At 37.8% G+C, this 20,665-nt stretch overlaps 1 protein-coding gene across 1 annotated transcript in view; it reads right to left on the reverse strand.

The window, feature by feature from the left end:
• ARSB (arylsulfatase B) overlaps positions 1-20,665 on the reverse strand; it is a 67,379-nt gene that overhangs the window by 23,969 nt on the left and 22,745 nt on the right. Inside the window, exons 5-6 of the mRNA XM_055791569.1 lie at positions 9,502-9,745; positions 663-733 (exon numbers count right to left, since the gene is read on the reverse strand). Coding sequence (XP_055647544.1) covers positions 663-733; positions 9,502-9,745 — 315 coding nt within the window. The remainder of the gene's footprint in view (positions 1-662; positions 734-9,501; positions 9,746-20,665) is intronic.

Below are 20,665 nucleotides of genomic sequence, written 5' to 3' on the forward strand. Positions count from 1 at the left end.
AGAAAAACACTGGAAAGGACCTGTTCCAATAATCTGTACAAAAAAAATCTCTGCTTGAGAGGTTTGTAGTCCTTAGCAAATTCATAATGTTGAATCATAAAACAGATAGTGCTCAGAGAGCTGTAGAATTGGCAAACTTAAGCTCCAGTTCATGAGATTATAGCATTAAAGATCCAAACTATGTGACTATGGAACAAAAGCAATCACAAGGCTTGGAACCACTCAGCTTCTCACAAACTCCATTTGCAATGTCATATTATATAGATGTATCAAGATATGTTAGGGACAGCTGTTCATTCAGAGCTACCTGTCAACGGGAAGCACTGAAGATAGGGTTTGCAGGGCTTTTTGGCAGTGTGCTTCCCTGCGCACCTCAGGCACATGGCTGTTCCTCAACATTTCCATGTCCCAAAGTGCTTTAAGTCATTATCCAGCAGTGCTTCAGAGCTCTCTGAAATAGGAAGCAAGTGTTGATCCTGATTCAGCACACAGCACCCGGGGGATGCTGCTTCTGTATTTTAAAGCTATTTACTTAAAAGCAGAAGGCATCCTACTCAATTTTGTTTCACCTAGAAGGAAATACTTCACTTAAGGAAAACAAGGAGTGTTCAGAACATCCACTGTGTGTTTCATGAGTCTTGAAAAATCCGTAGCATACTCACATGGGAAGTCATCCACAAACATGGGGTCTATGTTATGCAGCAGTTCCACTCTGGGGGAAGGTCTTCCTTCACTAGGAGAGATTTCAAAATGAAATGTTAATTTCCTTCTGCAGCTCATTATGATTCTGCATGTTTTATTTTAAGGCTTTTTGTCATCCTGATACAGAATGAGCTCATAACTATAAACTAATTGCTATCAACTTTAACCTGAATGCTCTTTTCCAGCCTAGTAGCAACAGGTTTTGCCCCCATCAGCCTTCCCTGACCTCACTGCTGTTTACTGGGATTATTCGTAAGTTTACAGAGTATAGATAGACGTATTGGGACTGCCTGAGCCCCATTGCAGCCCTCCTTGGTGATAACACACCGGGGTTCTGGCTGCTGCTGAGCAGCGCTCACCCAGCATTAAAGGCTGTCTCTCCAACCTCACCAGCAGGCTGTGGGTGGGCAAGATCTTGGGAGAGGACATAGTCAGGACAGCTGACCCAAAGTGACCAGTGGGATATTCCGTACCACATGACGTATGCTCAGACATAAAAGCTAAGAGAAAGGAGGAGGAAGGGTGGGCATGTGTTATTTACAATGTTTGTCTTCTGTAGCAACTGCTACAGGTACTGAAGCCCTGCTTCCTGGGAAAGTGGCCAAACACTGACTGCTGATGGGAAGTAGAGAATAACATCTTGTTTGCTTCTGTGTGCGTGGCTTTTGCTGTTGCTTCATTAAACTGCCTTTATCTTGACCTACAAGGGGTTTTTCCATCTTATTTTCTCCACCCTCTGTTCTACTGAGGAGAGGAGTGATACAGTGGCTTGGTGGGCACCTGGCATCCAACCAAGGTCAACCCACCAAAACAGAATTGGCCCTACCAAAGCAGGGTTTTACAGTAATCAACTTTAAAAATCAATTTTCACAACATAGGCTGGCATGGCACTTGCTATGCTCTCTGCATACCTGAACCAGTGCTAAAAGCATTTTGGCTAGGTGCCTCAAAAAACACAAAAGGCATTGGCTACCCCTCAAGAAACCCACCTCTGATTTGTATTTGAGGTCACAAGGATTATTTAATACTCTGAACCTTCTTGTGCGGGGAAAAGAAAATCATTTCTCTTTTCCTAGCCATTGGCTACATAGGTATGGAATGAGCCTTTGAACTCACTCATAAATTTTCTGAGTTCAGTAAATCCCAGTCCTAAAAAACTGAGTAAAAGAAACTTACTCCTTATGAAAGGCAATGTGAGTAGGAAGACATAATTAGAAAGAACCTTGGCTACATCATGACACAACAATATCTTATTATTTGAGCACAAACCTAACACGATTTTTTAGAAATTTCCAAAAACCTTAAATTCTTTTCTTTGTTAAGGAGCTTCATTTGAGACTAAAAAATTCAACTAGAACATCTAAACTATTTGACATTAAGAATAAATAAATCATAAATAATAATAAAAAGGTAATATAAATCTTAGTGGAAACCTACAAAATAACTGTGATTTTAATATAAAAAACACAAAATACAAAATTACACAATATTTACCTGTAATTGAAAATATTCTGTAACAACTGATTAAAATGAATATTGTTATATTCCATTTTTAAAATAATTTCTGGATAGTACACATTTTGAATAAGTAGAAAACTAACAAGGAGGATTGGACGAAAGATTAAAGGAATACAGGTAATACAGCCTTCCAATTAATACAGAGGAAGAAAAATAATTAACCTACAGTGTTAGTAATTCAGTGTATAAAAACTGCCATAAAAATGTTTTGCCCAAAGTATGCGTGAAATGTTAACCACCCCTAATATCTACAGTTATCACACTCTTAACTAAGGAATTCCTGGCCTTATTTAACCAAATTTTATCTTCATTTTAATCGATTCTTACTGTCTCTGGGTGCTCCATTTACAGCAGTGGTCAAGTGTGCCTTTCACCGTCTGTTCACAGGTAACAGTAACATGAACCAGTTAGCACAAGTTAAACCAGGATGCAAATTTATAGCATGTGAATGATTCTGTAGTAACTACTTGAGGACATATTCTTATTTTGCAGTTTCTGAACAGTATCTACATTTTTCAGAATCCTTTTAAAAGAATGCAAACGTCAGAGCTATGCTAAATAATCTAGTATCTTCCACCAGGGTCAAATACAGAAGAAAGAAGTAACTGACTCTGTGCGCTTCTCCTGTTTTTACACCCAATATTCATAAGTACCATGGTAGGTAGAAAGTCAAAACTGAGGATATTCATGCTGTTCGAGCTGACTAGTATTACTACCATATCATCAAAGGTAATTTCCTTTATGGCTTTTAATGTGGAGAGTGGATACTGCACACTAAATATGGCTATGAATGTTATCGCACAGCTAGTAGAACGCAGAATGTAAAGATGACACCTGCATTAATATTTTTCATGCTGCAGTTGTCATTTTTATTGAATCCTTTTTTTTTTCTGGGACAGAATATTGGTACTAGCAACTTGGAAACATGGTTTATATATAATCACGAGAGACACTCCCTGAAGCTTATGGCATTACTGCATTAAGCTCTGTAGCACTATTAATTGGTTCTGACCTGTTTGTTCGGTTCGGGTGTTACTCCAGTAATTCTGTTGCACACAGCACAGGGGTTTATAACCAGCAGACGTTGTTCACAAAACAATAGCCAGAGAAAAGATGGTGGCATTGTACGTTGAAGAAAGTGGCCGGCTGACAGTAAAAGCTATCAGGAAGAAAGACACAATGTCCAGGGGACAACAAGTAGAGAATTTACACTTGTAGCTGAGTTCCCTTTCCCTGTGCTCCCTTCCATTTATGGAGCTCCATGCTGACCTTAGTCCCTGCAAAAGATACACAGCCTCAGCAACAGATTCACCTTGGCAGATGTTCTGCCAAGGATATTTTGCATCAGGAACATAGTCTGACCAACAGAGCTAGAATAAGTAAGCAGTAAGATTCTCTAGGGAATCCTGCTTTTGTGTTTTAGTAGCTTCCAGTGTAACCATATCTTGCAGTGCTCTAATTTTGGAATATTTATTTTTTACTCTAATATTCTAATATGTTGCTCCTCTCCCTAAAAATAAAGAACTTATTCTTTTGTTTGGTTATTATTCTACCATGTCTGACTGACTATTTAATTAAGCAGCTAAAAGGTATTGTTTTGTAAAAAAAGTCCCCTATGTAAGAACATTTTGATGAAAGTATATGGACAAACTTCAGAGTTGGTATGAGAATCAGCTAGTTTATGCTGAGATATGAGATACGTCACTCTATCTTCTGCTTTGCAATCTTTTTAAAACATACAGAAAGATCTATTACTATTTAGTGAACGTGAACAAACATCTACATGACATCTTTCACTTTTATTGTTGTTGTTAAATAGGCAGAAGTTGTCCTTGGGAAGGAATCCAAGGTTTTTCAGGGTAAATATGTTTATCTTGCACAAAAATATCCTCAGTGTCACTTAGCAGTATCTAAGCCTTTATAACCTTGCCCTATGTTGTATTTCTCTCGGTCATATCAGTACATGCTTTCCTGAAATAATTGTATTTCAGACATGCTGGAAATAAATACTATTCTCAGCTTTAGACTGCTCTTTTTTCAGCATTAATTCATACCACAACAATGAAAATTTTTTCAAACAGGTGTTTAATTCCTAAAATGAATGTAACCATTTGGTACATAAGAACTAAAATTGATCTTGCTTCATTTACCCCATCCAATCAATTCTGATATTTCCAACATTACAAAACTATAAACCTGAAATTTTCCCTGCAAAATGTATGCGTAAAACCTGAAAGCCTATGCTTGCTAACAAGCTTTGAATAAATATTAGTTATTTTGACGGCATTCTGTCCTGAAACTCTCAATGCCTATCATACTGCTTCATGTGCTCCACTATGTGGTTTTCCATTTCTCTGTTAAAGCAAAATAAAATCCTTTTTTCTGAGCACAGGCATACCAGATCTTCAGTACTTGAAACCAAAATATGTATCAAAATAATATATTAATCAGGCAAAATTTCTACATAAGGAAAATAATTTTGCCTAGTGTCTCAATTTCAATAGAGTAGCAAGCATCTTGAGAACAGATGTTTCTTAGAAATGCAAGGGCCTTTTGAAACACACTTGGAAGCATGCAGTACAGTTTATATTCCTTGACTGGCTGTACTTTAGTATTGTTTTCTATTAATTGTTCTTGGTAATCTCCATTACTATTTTTCTAAAATATATTAGTGATATTATCACTGTATTTTCAGAAATAATTTCTAACATGTACATTGTTTTAGAGGTTTCAGCTATATTGTAGTGTTACTCATGGCAATCTAAGGCATTAAAAAATACGATTCATGTAGAAGGTTTATACCTGAGATCGGAATGGTCTGATAGATGTCCAAAAATGGGTTGGTACAGTGATAGCATCCTAAGTTATTTTTTAAAGATATTAGAGATATTAAAGGGAAAGTTAAATTTCATTCCAAAGGTGCTTGGAGGAAAATAAAAGTTCAGGAACTACTGGTTCAAAGATACACTGCAGCAAAAGTTTGCATGCAAAAGGTTTTTTTGGTGGCCTACAATATTTTACTGTTGAAAAATGTGAAAAAAAGTTATCAAAAAGGCCAAGACTAGTATGAATGGAGAAAGACTGGGAAGATCTGCATGTGGAAACAACAGCATGAACACAAAGCAGACAAAGGTTTCTCATAACGGCCTGTGTTAACAATGTCCAGATTAGCAGGTCAGCAAGACCCCAACACATCTAAGCCAGTTTCACAGGACAGGGACATCAGGACACAAAAGTCATGGCACTTGGTGACTCACAGAGGTGGAGGACAGAGAAGCAGCACCAAAAGGGTACAAGGCGGCACAACCAGAAACTGTGAATGGTTACCAACTTCAGAATAACACAGAAGGTATTACAAGAACTTCAGAAGCTGGAGTTCCCCCACCTCAGCACCATCACAAGAGATCCTACACCCAACATCTTGCCACAAGCATCGTGGTGCCTGGCTGCCAAATGGATGGCTTGAAAACCCCTACCCTGGTGCAGGGCTCCTGGGCAGGCTCCTTTAGACACACACACCCCTTTTGGTGAGTGAGTGTCAGACTGTGAGAGTGCAGCAAAGCCTGCTTTATTTCCGTTTCTAGTTTAAATAAAATCACATTCCTCTTCTATTAGGTCTCTCATTGATACAGTGTTGCAACAGTATTTCCTACACTACTAGGTCAGTAGATCAGTTTGGAAAGAGCAGACAAGCTTTTGAGTTCAAAGTCCCTGTCAAAGAGCTTTTAAGTAGCATGCAAATTTTTACCTTAGAAAAGAAGTTTAAGCAATGAGAGCAAGAACATTCTGTTTCCTCAGTTTCATGCACTGTATGAAAGAACCTTATAGTAACCTAAAAAGAATGCAAAAGAACGTATTTTTGTCCACAAGAAATGTGCTCCTGAACATTTTTTCATCCTCCTAAACATCTTCGCTCCTAACCATTAACTTTCTTCTGGTTCTTCAAGTCAAAATTAAGTAGAGGAGGCATGAAATGAACAGTAGGATACACATTTACAGCACTTCTATTTACTACAAAAACTTATTAATCAGTGTTATGTTAATGTAATTACTAATTTGGACTACCAAACATGGCATAAATTTCATTTTGGTCTAGTATCTCAGAATTTATACTTAGGATTTCAAAATCTATATCTAACATCTACATTAGCTATATTGTGATCTGTATTAAAATTATGTAATTTATATATTTTCTAAATTATATAATTTATATTTGTTATTATATATTATATATACTTTTCATATAATATATATTAAAATATATCGTATCTATATTTACATAAATACCATATTAACAACACATCCTTTAAATACTGATCATTTATAAACAGATATCAGACAGATACCAGAATGGATCCAATAATTTTGTGACTTCTGAGAGTATATGCATTGTCCCATATATTCTTTTGAATACCTAAATCAGGTTCCAAATTTATAACCCTTTTCCTTTTGATTATGAACATATGAAACAGTAGGCTCAGGACTGAAGTCCATGGAAAAAAATAAATCACAAGTATATGCAGCTATTTGTATTAGACTGGACTGAAAAAATACAGATGTAACACTGATTGGTTATTAATTTCCTTTCTTCAAATGAGGTAGAATCTTAGCAAATTATAATTTCACTCATTATGAGCCATCTGGTCCAAGAAAAGCAATATATCTGAACTTTCCATCAGACGTCACCAAAAGGGCACTGTGCCTTCATTGTTTGCTATCCAATATTCAAGTGACCTTTTGAGTTATGATCATGAAATTTAATACATTCATTTCTCCTGATTACATGAGAAGATCATGTGAAATTTGACATTTTAGCTGCAAGGTCAGCCAAAGAGCAGCCTGACAATTCACAAAAACTGACTTTTTTCCTCTCCATTGGTGGTCACCTACTCCATAGCAGTGCCACTGAACACCGCATTCAGTCCCTCCACAAAGAGAGAAGGTTCACAGGCCAGGAGCATGCAGGGGATGCACAGCTGTACCTGTCCTTCCCCACAAACAATTCTCCTGCTGAATAACCTGATCTGAGAAGCCTATAACAAGGAATACCTGGTTGAAACTAAACTTGAAGTAGACAGGAATTCTAGTAGCTGGAAGAGAAGTCTGTGGTTTAGGAGTAGCCCAGGATCTTGCTGATGCTGTTTTCCCACAGTAACAGCAGCACGTAAACCATTTTACTTTCTCTGGCTGGCTGGGAGTCTCCATTCCTTCCTGGCAGTTAATGGTCCCTGCCCTCAATTATACACATCCTTATCTTCTTCCACTTGGAAAAGAGCCACACAGTATACCTGGGCACCAGCCCATGAGCTTTCAGCAAACTCCAGCTAGTACAGAAAATTATCCCATAACTCCCAAGAAACAGAGGCAGCACTAAGAAAGAAATCAAAGTTAGCAGTTTCAGTACAGGTAATCCTACTAAAGGTACAAATAAAACGATTCTAAACTCAAGAAATAGGGTCTGGTTTGGGGAGAGGAGGGCAGGGGCGCAAGACTGGGTTGGGGTTTTTCTTTTTGACTTCAGGGTCTATATAGGGCTAAACAGAGACAGGTAGATAAACTCAGCTCTGCCTGCTGTAGTTTCTCAGTTTCAATTCTTAATCCCTAACCCACTTGTTTAGGAATTAATGCTGGTAATTCACAGTATAGGATGCTGAGACACAAAAAAATCAGTACTTATTTTAATGCACTCTGTAGAAAATTGCAAAAAATTGAGCAATTACTACATAAATAGCTACATTTCTTCTGCAAGCTGGGTGGAAACCCTGGGAAAGGGACAAAAGGTTATAACACACTAATATAACATTGTATGACTGCTATAAAAACAGAACAAAGACTACCAAAAGAAACAAAACACTCATTCTCAAATGAACAGCAGGTAGGAAATAGAATTGGTAGTCCTTTTTTTCTGCTTTACCAGTATTAAACTTCCCATCCTACATGATTCTTATGTGCATTAAAACTATATTCGAAGTCCTACTAACATAAATATAATTTCTAAGAACACAGACAATAGGATTTAGCCCCATCAATGTATACATTACATGCAGCATAGCAGAGGAAGAAACAAAGTAATATAAACCAGTGCCACCACGTAATTTTTGCAAAACCTAGTGTTGGTCACAGAAGTTTAAAATTCTGCAGAAACTCGGGTTTTAAGGACTTTGTAATACATTTTAGTAGAAGAAAAGCTTTGAAAGATAAGAACTGACTGAGTGTAAGCCTTGACTGAAGATATCACAAAGGGGCAACACCAGAGTTTTTTCTGACTGTTTGTTCCAGTGAAAAAATCACCTTTACCAGTTAATAATTATTAAATTTATTCTTTTAGATTCTATTCTACTTACTCTGCTGAGCCCAATGCTCCAGTAATAAGCACATATTCAGATATGCCCAGAGCCTGCAGTATCCAGCATTTGTGATACTATTTTATTATTCTTTTCCAGAAGAAAAATGTACAGGATTTAACTCATTTTTCTTTGAATGCACAGAAGACTCTCCATTAACTGAACTAATGGGGTTTGGGATATCTCAGTTAATGGAGACAGCATGAGAGGTGCACAGACAGAGACGAGTAAAAGTCATTAGCTTGGTCTCAGTGTCAGCCCAGCTGGAGCTAAGCTGCTGCTTTTTTCCAGCCATCTAAGCATCCTCCTGAGTGCTCCAGCTTGCTTAAATCAGGCCGAACATCATGGCCTCTCAGGAACCAAGTCGGGTCTACTTTTGTACTCAATCTCACAGGCGTGTTGAGACACTAGGCAGCATGATACGGACCTGTTCAAATGGATACACTCTGAGCCAGCCTGACAGGTCCCGTAGTGAGCAAACAAACCATCAAAGTGAAATCCATGCTCAGTGAGTTTAATGTTTGCACAGATTTCCCACAAGTCCAATTCCAGGCGCATACTGCAGAGACACTCAACTGGGATCTGTAGAGAGCAGGACTGGGTCCATAAAATTTACTAACTTGTACTCCGTGCTGTGCAACATCAGTTAACATACTTCTGGATCACAGAGTGTTTCTGAAAAAGTATACCATGTTTACAAAGAAATTCAACATACCAAGTTAAAGCTGTAAGGCAGTTCTGCATCTGTGGTCAGTATTGATTTGCAACCTGGATAATTCTCTCACACACAGCAAAGATAACTGCACTCATACCTTCCCTCTATTCAGGGAAAGTAAGATGTAATATTTCCCTGCACCTTGCTCCAGTTCTGTTCTCTGGGCTCATTAAATTCTTCCCATACCAGAATGCTAACTTAATGATATGACATGCACGTTACCTGATAGCTTTCCAAACATCAAAGCCATCCAAAGGCTTAGTGCCATTGATATGTCCTCCAGCAAGGTGCACCAGCGTAGGCAGCCAGTCAGAGATATGGATGAGTTCATGACTTTCTACACCTTTTTGTTTCAGCAAAGGACTTGCAACAAAGCCTACTCCTCTCACTCCTCCTTCCCAGAGGGTCCATTTTCTTCCTCTCAGTGGCCAGTTATTCCCACCAGCCAAAGTCTGTCCTCCATTATCTGGAAAAAAAGTTATTAAGAGGAACTATTGGCAAGAAGGAAACGGAAAAATCCTCATCACAACATTTATTCAATCATTTAAAAAAATACTTTCACAATATTGGTGTGTCATGCAAGTACTTGCATAGTGCTGTTAAGTGCTCATACAACATGTCACATGTTCAAAGCATGTAACAAGCATATGTTGATTCTTGCCAGAGTCTTAAAAATTACTACAATGAAAAGTTACTGCTAGGTAGAAGTTATACCATCACACAAGCCAATGATTTAGCAAGCCTTCGTTAAGAGCAACCTCTGATGTTGATTCTAAAAATCATTAGACATCCAAAGCTTCCAGAATCAAAGACTTCAAAAACTTAGTTCCAACCATTTCACAGGCACCAGGAAGAGTTGCTATCAATGCATCATTAGTACTCAGAACACACTGTTTTCCAAAGTGGTATGGTATAGTTATAACGGAAAACTGTTATTCTAGTGTACAGGAGAGCACGCATAGTCCCAGTTTAGAACTATTTTTTCCCTAGATTTTTAGGCAGCCATATTGATTTGTAATGTCACACAGGACAGACAGCTTTGCAGGCAGAAGAAGAAAGCCCTAACAAAACGAGTTGAAACCAGTTAAAACAGTTGAAGTGACTCAGAAATATACCAGATTTATTGTGTTTGATGAGAACATGTAAGATCTTTACAGAAATAGTTGAGTTGTGACTACAGTAACTCAGAAACATCTACATGAATTAAAGATAGCTCAGGTATCTCTGGCCAAGCTTCCACACTTAGAATAAAATCCAGATTCCTGAAGTTAACAGAATTAATGATTCTGTGAAGTTACTTTTAGTACTGCTGTACAGTTTTCCTTGTTTGAATCTATTGTAAAGATCTTAGAAGAGTCATTGATGGCAATTCTTTCAAGCATAATTTTTCTGTATTTTAATGAGGTTGAAGTTCTTTCAAATACTAGTTGTTGAACTGACATTCACTGTAATTTGACAAGTTTACATTGTATTTTCTGATTTTAAAAATGGGAATTTGAAGAAGAAACAAGAAGTACAAGTCTCACACCTTAAAAAAGAACTTTACTGTAACCACAACACAATAAAATTATGTCCTTTCTATTTCATTAATTAGGGATGAATGTAAACCCCCGCTGTGAACATCGTTCTACTGTACACAGAAGACCCTTTTTGTTCTACGAAAGAATAAAGTAGTGCATGTCTCTGTGAAGATGTTAAAAGGTGGAAGCCTAAGCTAAATGAAGCACTTGTCAAAAACAGCATGAGTTGAAAAGTGTTAAGAGTTCTGTGGGCCAGCTAGCTTCCAGTTGAGCTGCTTGTGTGCCCAATACTCTTCAGTCAAAAATAAATAAAAAGCTTTATTGTCTTCAATATGAAATGCAGGCAACGAAATATTAGCTACCAGTATTTCTCACACAATGTTGAGCAGTGAGATCTGCGAATTTAAGTAGTTGCCAGTTACAAAACCCAAAAACACTCCCCCCCAAAAAAACAACAACAACAACAAAACCCAAAAAAAGGACTTTCAACAATTCCTTCTACTCTTAATGTAAACAGGAATTCCTGTCAGGGGTACTCACGGGACACAGCTTTCAGTAGCTTTTAACCTTCGATGGTCTTAAGAGTAAAAGGTATCTTATCTACACTACATTAGAGCACAGTTTCAACATCCAGTGGGATCAATTCTTAAGTTATTCTTAATATGTTGAATGTCTTCCTTGTATCAGAGGTTACTTACTGTACATATCGGTTTAATTCTAGCACATAAGATATGAATATCAGCAACAAAGCAGCAAGGAAATTACAGTAGTAGACTGTCTTTTTGAAGAATATAGAGAGAAAAGTGTGCATTTCCGCCTGGGTTACAGTAAAATCTTTATTATATTTTTTCTTTACTTTCTGTAGTTGAGTTGAAGACATTCACGTTGTGCCAGTTTCATTACACAATAAATTCCCTGAGACAAGGAGTCTTTCTAACATATATCCTGTAAAAATTCGTGTGTTATATCAGCATTCAGACAATTTTTAAAAGGGGGATTTTTTTTTCTTGTTTTGATGACTTTTCTGATAATAAAAAAACCCCAACATATGAAACAAGTTTCATCCCACTTGACTTCTCATGTCCACACTGCTAGGACATTAGTATTTCCTTCTCCATTGGGAATTCACATTCAAAAGACCGTTTCTGCTTAGTTTCTTTACTGAGTTATCAAGAGAGTGTTGAATGAGGGAAAAGAATGGTTTCTGTTTTCTGTTTTGATTATTGAAGTTTATTTCCTTTCTAGGTAGGCAGAACAGAGCTGATGTGTCTCTGGCAGTTTATATGTAAGTGATACCATTTTCCAAAGTTAAAGATAATTACTTCTATATGGGCTAAAGCAGGTCTTCAAATACCAACAGTTGTTAAAGATGAGAAAGTTACATAATAAGGAAAGATCATAAGGGAGTCTTTGTTGGTGAAATATTAAGCTAATCACTAAATAATAAGGGGACACACACACACACAGAGTAAACAAGAAGCCACTGATTGCATGAGGTGCAGACGTGGCAGAAAGGCATGCATGAACAACCACTGCAGGACTGTAACTGGTGTTCTAGTCAGTCTTACCTACCAGGGTACGTCTAGACAGCAAGAGACAAAATGGATACCTGCTCTGTGTGTGTTCAGATACTCTTCCCCTAACACACATAGAACTGATGCATGCTAAAAGCTTGGATGGGTCCAAAAAGCCACTGGAGAGTTAAAGATAAAAAAACCAAACAAAAAACCAACATCCTGATAGTTCTTACATTAAAAGACATTACCTCTGTCTCAGGAATTTCTTCAGCCACAAACTGTTGAAGATTTGAAAGTGTTCACATAATGTTTTGTGAAAGGCACAATGAGTCCCAATACCCAATACCCTTTCCTAGGCATCTGCTGCCAGGCATTGTCATAGCGAGGGCATGCTTGCCTAGACGGATCCTTTGTCTGTGGAAGTACAGCCACTCTTATGTTCTCCCAATACTAACTCCTCACGCTATTTTAGCAAAGTTTCTCAAATATGGAACAAACTCCAAAGTCCATATAGAAACCCCCAATAGTTTAAAACACACAACACCCACCTAGGTAAGAGACAAACAGGATCCCTTTTGCTTCATGTTCTACACTGGCTTCATATCCAATTCTAAATCCCCTTGAAGACAGTATTTCCTGAACGATTTATTGACATTTTTGCAACTGTTTCTCTCCATGACTCATCCTAATACCTAATCTCAGCAGACAGTCTCCAGAGCAAAGCTTTTGGAATCAAGGTACATACAACTGGAGGCCCTGGCTTGTAACATTTCTTATTATTAAAGCTTCAGCTTTGCTACTTCAGCTGAAAACACAAGCCTCCCTCAAGCATGATACTTCAATTCTCTCTTTCCTCTACTTGAACATCAAATGTGACTTTCATTAAAAATAATAGGGAAATAGTCTGGAAAATGTAGTGAGCGTATTTTTTCCTATCTGTAAGAACCATTTTTGTAATTACATCTTCATAATTTAGACTTCAGTAGTACCCACAACATATTATGTGCATCAGAAAAATCATAAAACCAGCTTGTCCCTAAAAAAAAGGATGAAAGGGGAGAGAATAAGGCTATATACTTAGAAATTATGGTACTTGGCATAAGCATTACCTAGCTAATTTTTATTCAGTTTTGTTTGCTTTCTTAAATGGAAGCATCATACCTTTTTGAAGAGCTTTGTTGTTTGGTTTGGCTTGCTTTGATATGTGTTTAGCTACCTTTATTTTCTCACAGTATTTTTATCACTCCAATCATTGTGTATTATTTAAGGAGGAAGGTACCAGGATGCTTTTTTGCCATTCTGACAGATTTTTTTTTTCTACAAGCTGAAATTTGTGACAATGAAAGAGAACACTGTGGAGAGACGTTCTCGCATATACAAGAATGGGCTGAAACAGAGTTTGCAGTAGGCATTACCAACAACCACAAAAAATGCACAGAAGACCTATGCAGAGTAAATGGCAAAATGACGGAATAAAGGAGAGAGACAGAAGCATCCTGACTACTTTAAAATGTAGTTTCAGTCAAAGTTGTGCACCCTTGAACTAACATAAGCCTTGTAGACTATGGAGAAATCTTTATAATGTAGTAATTTTATCACAAACACCAATGATATACTGCACTGATTTGGGAAGAGATGTCATTCCTACCATGGAAGGGAAAGCAAAAATCCTAAAGAGAAAAGGAAGCTCATTGACAGTTGTAAGCACTTGGGATGGAGCCTGCAATAGTTAGATTGGAGGGAACCATGTGGTCACAGACAGAACAGTTTCTTAAGAGCAGTAAATACTTATGAGGGTCAGGAACTGGTCAAAAGAGTCCCTAAGTACAAAAGCTAGGCTCATCTCTAATATCATTCTCTGCCAATTTACATGAATCATGTGAGTACCATAATTCTCTTTTAATTTTGTGTTGACTTCAGTATTGAAGGAGTAGGAATCTGATAAGATCTGAACATATCTTAAAAAAAAACCCCACACCACCCCCACCCCCCAGATTGCCACACTGAATAATTTCATTGGAACAGATACTAATAAAATTCATAGGTCTAACCCCACCCATCCACCCCCAAACCCAGTGTAGTTCTTCCAAACCCAAAACACCACCACAGTTTATGTTACTTTCTCCATACCAGTGTATCTGTGGGACATGTATCCTGATAACACAGACTGATAAAAAGCTCTCCAGATGAAATAACTTTTGTCTTCAAAATAGTCATGCACAGTACCCTAACCCCTTGAATACTTTTTAAAGTACTGGCAAAGCTGACCCTCAGTAAATACCATGTATTGCTATAGCAAAATAAAATTTTGAAGTGAGAACTTTTGTTTTCTGTTTTAATTAAAATATCTGCAAAGAAATCAAATGTTCTACTTCTAACTCTAGCAACTACCCAAACATGCCTTTAAGAAAAAAAAAAAATCTTAGACGGCTATTTCTACATTCTCTCACTCTCTTACACCTATTTAAATCCAATCACTTTCTCACCCATCTTAAAGTCTATGCAAAGCTGTTAACATTAAGATACTTTAATGGAGCAAGTAGAAAGATATTACCTCCCTCCCAAAAGATTTTGGATGAAAACAGGACACATTTCCCACATAGAAAATCAGTTCAGAAAAACAGATTTTTAAAATCTATTTAATTCAATAAAAACCTTTCAACATAAGCAAAAGAAAAGCAAAGCAAAGCTTGTGCATTTGAATATACCTTTTAAAATGAAGGCCAATGTTTTTTTCTCACAAACATCTGCTTTTGTAATTCATATTCATTGTCATATACATGAGAAAGGGCTTAATTTGTTAAATCTGTCATTTGTAAACTGTAAAAGATGTTTTGCAGGAGTTCTTAAAGGAATCAATAAACAAAACTAAACAGAAAGGCCCTTCAGTTTCTCCCAAACACTTCTCTGAAGTGTTGCCAGCTGCCAAACATTTTGACTAGGGCAGTATATATATGCAGTGATGTGGGATGTAGGTAACTAGTAAACAGTTTAATGACTAAAACCTCTTTGAAGAGCAGTTGGACAAAACAAAAAAAACAACAACACACCCAGCAATAAAACAATTCTGAGAGCAATAACTAGTAAAGCACATATGGATTCAAGTCTTCAGAGGGACTTACGTTTACTGAATTACCCTGGAACTGAAGCAACAGTCTGCTTCATACTACAGAGATAACCCACACTGAACTGTGGGAAAAACTTCATGTGGGATTTATACCTCATTAGACAACAGAAAAACGAAACAGGCAGAAGTGTTTGTCTTAAGAATGAACTCTGACAAATATCCTTCCCAGGATCATAACTATCTCTCACCTGTGCGCATTCCTTGCTAAGGCAAGTCCACAGTGGTTACTGAACTAGGGGGCAATATTAACAGCATTAACAGATGTCTCAAATCTTCACATACCAGAGCTCACTCCTCTGAAAAATTGTTTAAATTGATCAACAGGCTCAAAAGTTATTTTGGGAAAAGAAATTAAATTGAGGCATGTCCTGTTAATACTGCATAAAGCCAGTTTTCTAAGAAAGTAAGCTTAATCTCCCCCAGTTGTACAAAAAAATTATTGCCTATGTAGTGAAATGAAAAACTTATTTCAAAAGCTATAGAGAGCTTTGTGCTTATTTTTTGGATGGTAGGGGAAGAAAACATTTTCCAAAGAGCACTTAAGTACAGTATGGCCAACACACTTTCTTCAGCATGTGGACAAGTGGCTCAAGCAACTTCCCTTCTGCAACTTCTACTACCTGCACCTGCTGTCTTAGCAGCTTCTGCTCAAGATGTTGCCCCACGTTAATGCGCTAGAGGTACTATCTTCTCTGAAAATAGGCCAGAAACTGGTCTTTGCTTTAAAGATTTCCCTCACTGCTTTTTCACCAGCTCTTACACAGTACTGAAGTGGGTAAGCAAAACATGGTAAATAATATATAAAATGAGTTTGCATTTTTTTCAAAAGCAACAGTGTGCCTCATTGTATAGCTGCTTATTTACTTCTAAAACTGGATCTTGTTTCAATTATACTATAGAAAAGTAACTTTTTTTTTTTTTTTTTTTTAACAGGGCATCCTTTTTTTGTCTCCCTTGTGACCACTCAGGTTGCTGCATGCTTCTTATGACCACAACAGAGCTACACCCTGCAGTCTCGTTGACATGCCAGGCAAATCGTTCTAGACAAGCGCCTTGGAGAGGGCTTCCTGGAATTTCTCCACAGATTCATCCAGGACTGTATTTGGTGCTGTTATTAAGCAGTTTTAACTTCAGTACTTCTTTTCAATCTTTGTATTTTCTGAGTTCAAATGAGGATCTACCCATAAAGTCTCCTTACAAAAAAAAAAAAAAAAAGAAAAAAAAGAAAGAAAAAAACCACCCTTGCTGCCTACATTGAGTGTGCAAATTGTGTTAGACAGTGAGAATACTCACAAAAATATGCAGCATTTACATACACTGTCCTTAACTTCTATTTATCCTCAACCTTCCATCCTCATAAGATGATAAACCCAGAGAGTTCAAGTTTGTGATACGTATTATACAACCTTGGTTAAATGGCAGAACTGTCATCCTAAGTATGTCCCCTAGTAATCCTAATCATCACGGTAAGTTTAACAACTGTTTACAGCATTTGTGGAACAAAGACTGATCCAAGAATACGGAAAATATTTACAACAGTAACTCTGGAAAGTACAGCAGCAATTAATTACTTCCTATAAGAAAAATAATAGTCTTTAACGGAAAATTAAAAAAATTCCAAACCCTCTTTCAGCACAGCAATCCAACAGGATAAGTACTTCTGGGCTGTTTTAGGTTGTATATCTTACAGCACAACAAATTATGCCTAAAAAAATTTAGCAAAACAAAAGACCAAAACTGCGTGATATCACACAGACACACACACATACAATCAACATGCAAAAAATTTTATGATAATGAGGTTAATAAATTTAAATACAGAACATCTCTTGGCTATCTAGGTTTATTTTTAAAACTAGCCATCCAGAAGTTTAACAGATATGTGTGTACATAAGTTGCATATCCACAGAGAAAGAAAGAAAGAACCAACCAAAATTTAAAGGAAGTATTCAATTAGGAATCAGTTTAAATAATAATAATAAAAAAAACCAACAAACCAAACAGAGAGAGAGAAAAAAAGTAAAGTACCGTGTGCCAAGAAAGTCTTTGACTATACAACCACTTTTTTATCCTATTCAGAACACAGCACAAAGAAAGCATTTGAAGTAATATATCTGCAAGTGGAAAGTAAGAAGAAACTTAAATTTAAGCATCTAGGATCATGTAAATACAATCAGATATCTCAACTCAAATCACTAATCATTTACCATATACTAGTGCTTAATAACTTTAACCAACCCTTAGAGTCTGTAAAGATCTAGCCTAACATTTCTGGCTCTTGGCTACAAACACCAAGGTCTCTTTTTTTCCTTAAAACAGTCACAAAATACTTGCCAAATACTCTTACTGTATCTACTGTACATTTCAAATCCAACATTGGCATGCCCTAGCTTTTTTTCTCTTTTACACCTGTGCTTAAGCTCCTACTTTTTTGAATTGATGAATTTCTCTGAGGCTCCAAAAGAAAACTCCCATACCCTTTAATTTTTCCTCATGGGCCCCTGCAGTAAGCTGATCTAGCACACATCCGTCTGATATGTAAACCATGCCAAGCTCTGTTTGAAAGGTTTGTCTAAAACCACATGGTATTTTTTCAAGTAAGTACCGACCAGAAAAAAAACTAACTCTGAATTATTTTATAATGCAGGTTTGGGCATTTCAATATGTTATCAAATTAAAGCACCTTCAAAATAATGAGAAAAGGAACCTTTTAAGCTTCTGCTACTCCTGAAACTAGAGGCTGCCAACATACTAAAGCCATCAGCTGCACATCATCTAGCACGAAATAGGTGCACAAAACATTTGAAGGGGAAATAGGGTCAATAATAACTCTTGGCACTTGTTCCAGTTTCTTGCTTCTGATTAAGAGATTAATTGCTTTGTGAAGGTGAGAGTGAAAGTAGGGTGGCTTCTCTATGCTAAAAGGAACGACAAGGCCCCTCCTATACACTCCCTCTTTCCATTCAAAAGCAGCACTGCAGATGCAACTCAGAAGACTGTCTAGTTTCCAGCTGCATCCCCCCCTCTCTCCCTACCAAACAGAGGAGATATGTCCATATGGTAGGCAGACACTCAATAAAAGGAGGACTGACAAATGACCACAAGTATGCTGGGAAGCACTGCATTTCAAGCATTAAGTTTTCTAAGTGCAGAGACTGTCCAATAGCTGGCAACATCTAGGTGTTTTTATTCAGTAAAAGCATTCGGAAGTTTATTTTGAATACATTTGGGGTTCTTCCGCTGCTTCTGGAAGCAGCGTGACTCTCTTAGAACAAACCTAGCGCTGTGATCCAAACATTATGGATCTAATTAGGAGGCATATTTATAGCAGCTTTTGGAGCAAAAAAGGCAGCAAGTCAGCCCATTGTTACTGTGCTTATGGATACCCTGTTCAATCAGCCAAAACTAACGCATCCATACTTCCAGCTGTATGGAAAATACCTGACCTCAGGCCTGCTGGTTTTGTATTTTAGGCTATATATTTAGGTAAGGTAAGAAAAGAGGATCCAATTTCAGCTGTGAGGACAGGCTGGCAGAAAAATTTTATGTCTACTGCTGATCAGAGCCTTGTAACAAGAAAAGTCATCCCTGGTTTCAGATGCAGCAGAAGTGTTAGGGTGTGTGTGGCCCGCAGGGAAGGCTGCCAGCCTTCAGAGATCACTATTGCACCTTTCTCCAGTTTCGTCTTCTGAGGGGAAGGGAAGAAATGACTACTTTGACCTAACACCTTCCCCTCCCCCCCCCCCCCCCCCCCCCCCTTTAAAAAGGAAAAAACAAAACCCACATTTCCAGGCCAAACCTCAGAATCCCGTGCAAACAGCAGAGGCAAAAGATCTAACACACAAGCATTAAAGCTTCAGGGTTCTGCCCAGATAACACATTTTCCATCCCAATACCCTGTACACCTTTTTCCTTGGTGTTTACTTGAGGGAGCACTGCTTCAACTGCCTTCTGTCACTTCTCCGGCACGCAATAAACAGAGCAATCTGGAGCTAATTTAAGTGGTTTAGCACATCAGGATACAGCTGGGAAAGGTTTCAGGAGCAAGGCTGGGGAGGAAGAAGAGGACTGTGACAGACCAGCCAACCCGCGCACAGGAAGGCGGTGCAGATGGGCACCTTCCAGTAACGCTGCTGGCAGCCAGGGAAAACTGACCAGTGTCAAAACGCTCCAACCAGCCCAGGAAAAGCAGAAACCTCAACAGAAGGAATTAAGAAGTCTGCCCCTAACAGCAGGAGTGTCAGGGCCACCACAGAGTGTCAGGAGCATTTCAGCTAAGCCTTGGTCATCCAGCAGTAACCCAACTCCTCCTGCGTGTCTACGACTTTTATATTTCATGCACTATGAGCCAGATGTCTTTTTTTCTTTGTAAGTGTAGGCACATGCGTTGGCTTTACACAGTGCAGACTGTGACTTGATTCTGGCAACTGGACAGATTTACATCTGTTTTTCACATCACTTTTGCTTGAGAGGAGTGACTTGAGTTTTTAATCACTTGGGGCCCTAGCTATACCCAGAATATATCCAGAAGTGCTCAGTTCACTATAAGAAAGAAACAGAAGTCTGCTGGCATAAAGACATAAAAATGAAACAAAACTCTTTAGTTGTTACTTGCCACACGAGACATTGGAAAAAAGGGCAGCACGCATTAGAAGTATCTGCCCCTAAGCTAACTCATATACCAAACACATAAACCACAAAACCTGAAATTCCATCCAACAATTGTCTAAACCAAATACATCAATAAAAGAGTAAAGAAAATAATGTTCTTTATAACACTAGTCTTAAACTTCAGGGGGACAAAAAACATTAATTACTTTGTGATGTGTTGCAACTACTCTGTCTCCTGTAGGCTACTTCATTCTCCTACAGATGACAATGAAACAAAACAGATAGGTTTAATAAGCATGTATGGACAAGGTAGAAAATGCTTCAGTCTTGTACAGGTACATTCAGCGATGTTCAAGTCTCTCCCAACAGCCACCCCAGCTTTTGTTAAATGCAATCAAGCTTACAGCAGAGGAAAGGAACTATTTGGTAAGTTAATGTGGTGACATAGAAACACAGGTAATGAAGAGAAATGGAAGTTTACATCAATAATTTTCTTTCCCTTTAAATCTGTCTTTCAGCAATGGATTATGTTTTCCAGGTGGGAAAATGGCAGAAAGCGTATTTGCTGAATGAATATTTCAGAGTAATTTTTTGCTTGTTATTGGTTTCTT

The sequence above is a fragment of the Falco peregrinus genome, chromosome Z, assembly GCF_023634155.1.
Source record: "Falco peregrinus isolate bFalPer1 chromosome Z, bFalPer1.pri, whole genome shotgun sequence".
NCBI classification, from domain to species: domain Eukaryota; kingdom Metazoa; phylum Chordata; class Aves; order Falconiformes; family Falconidae; genus Falco; species Falco peregrinus.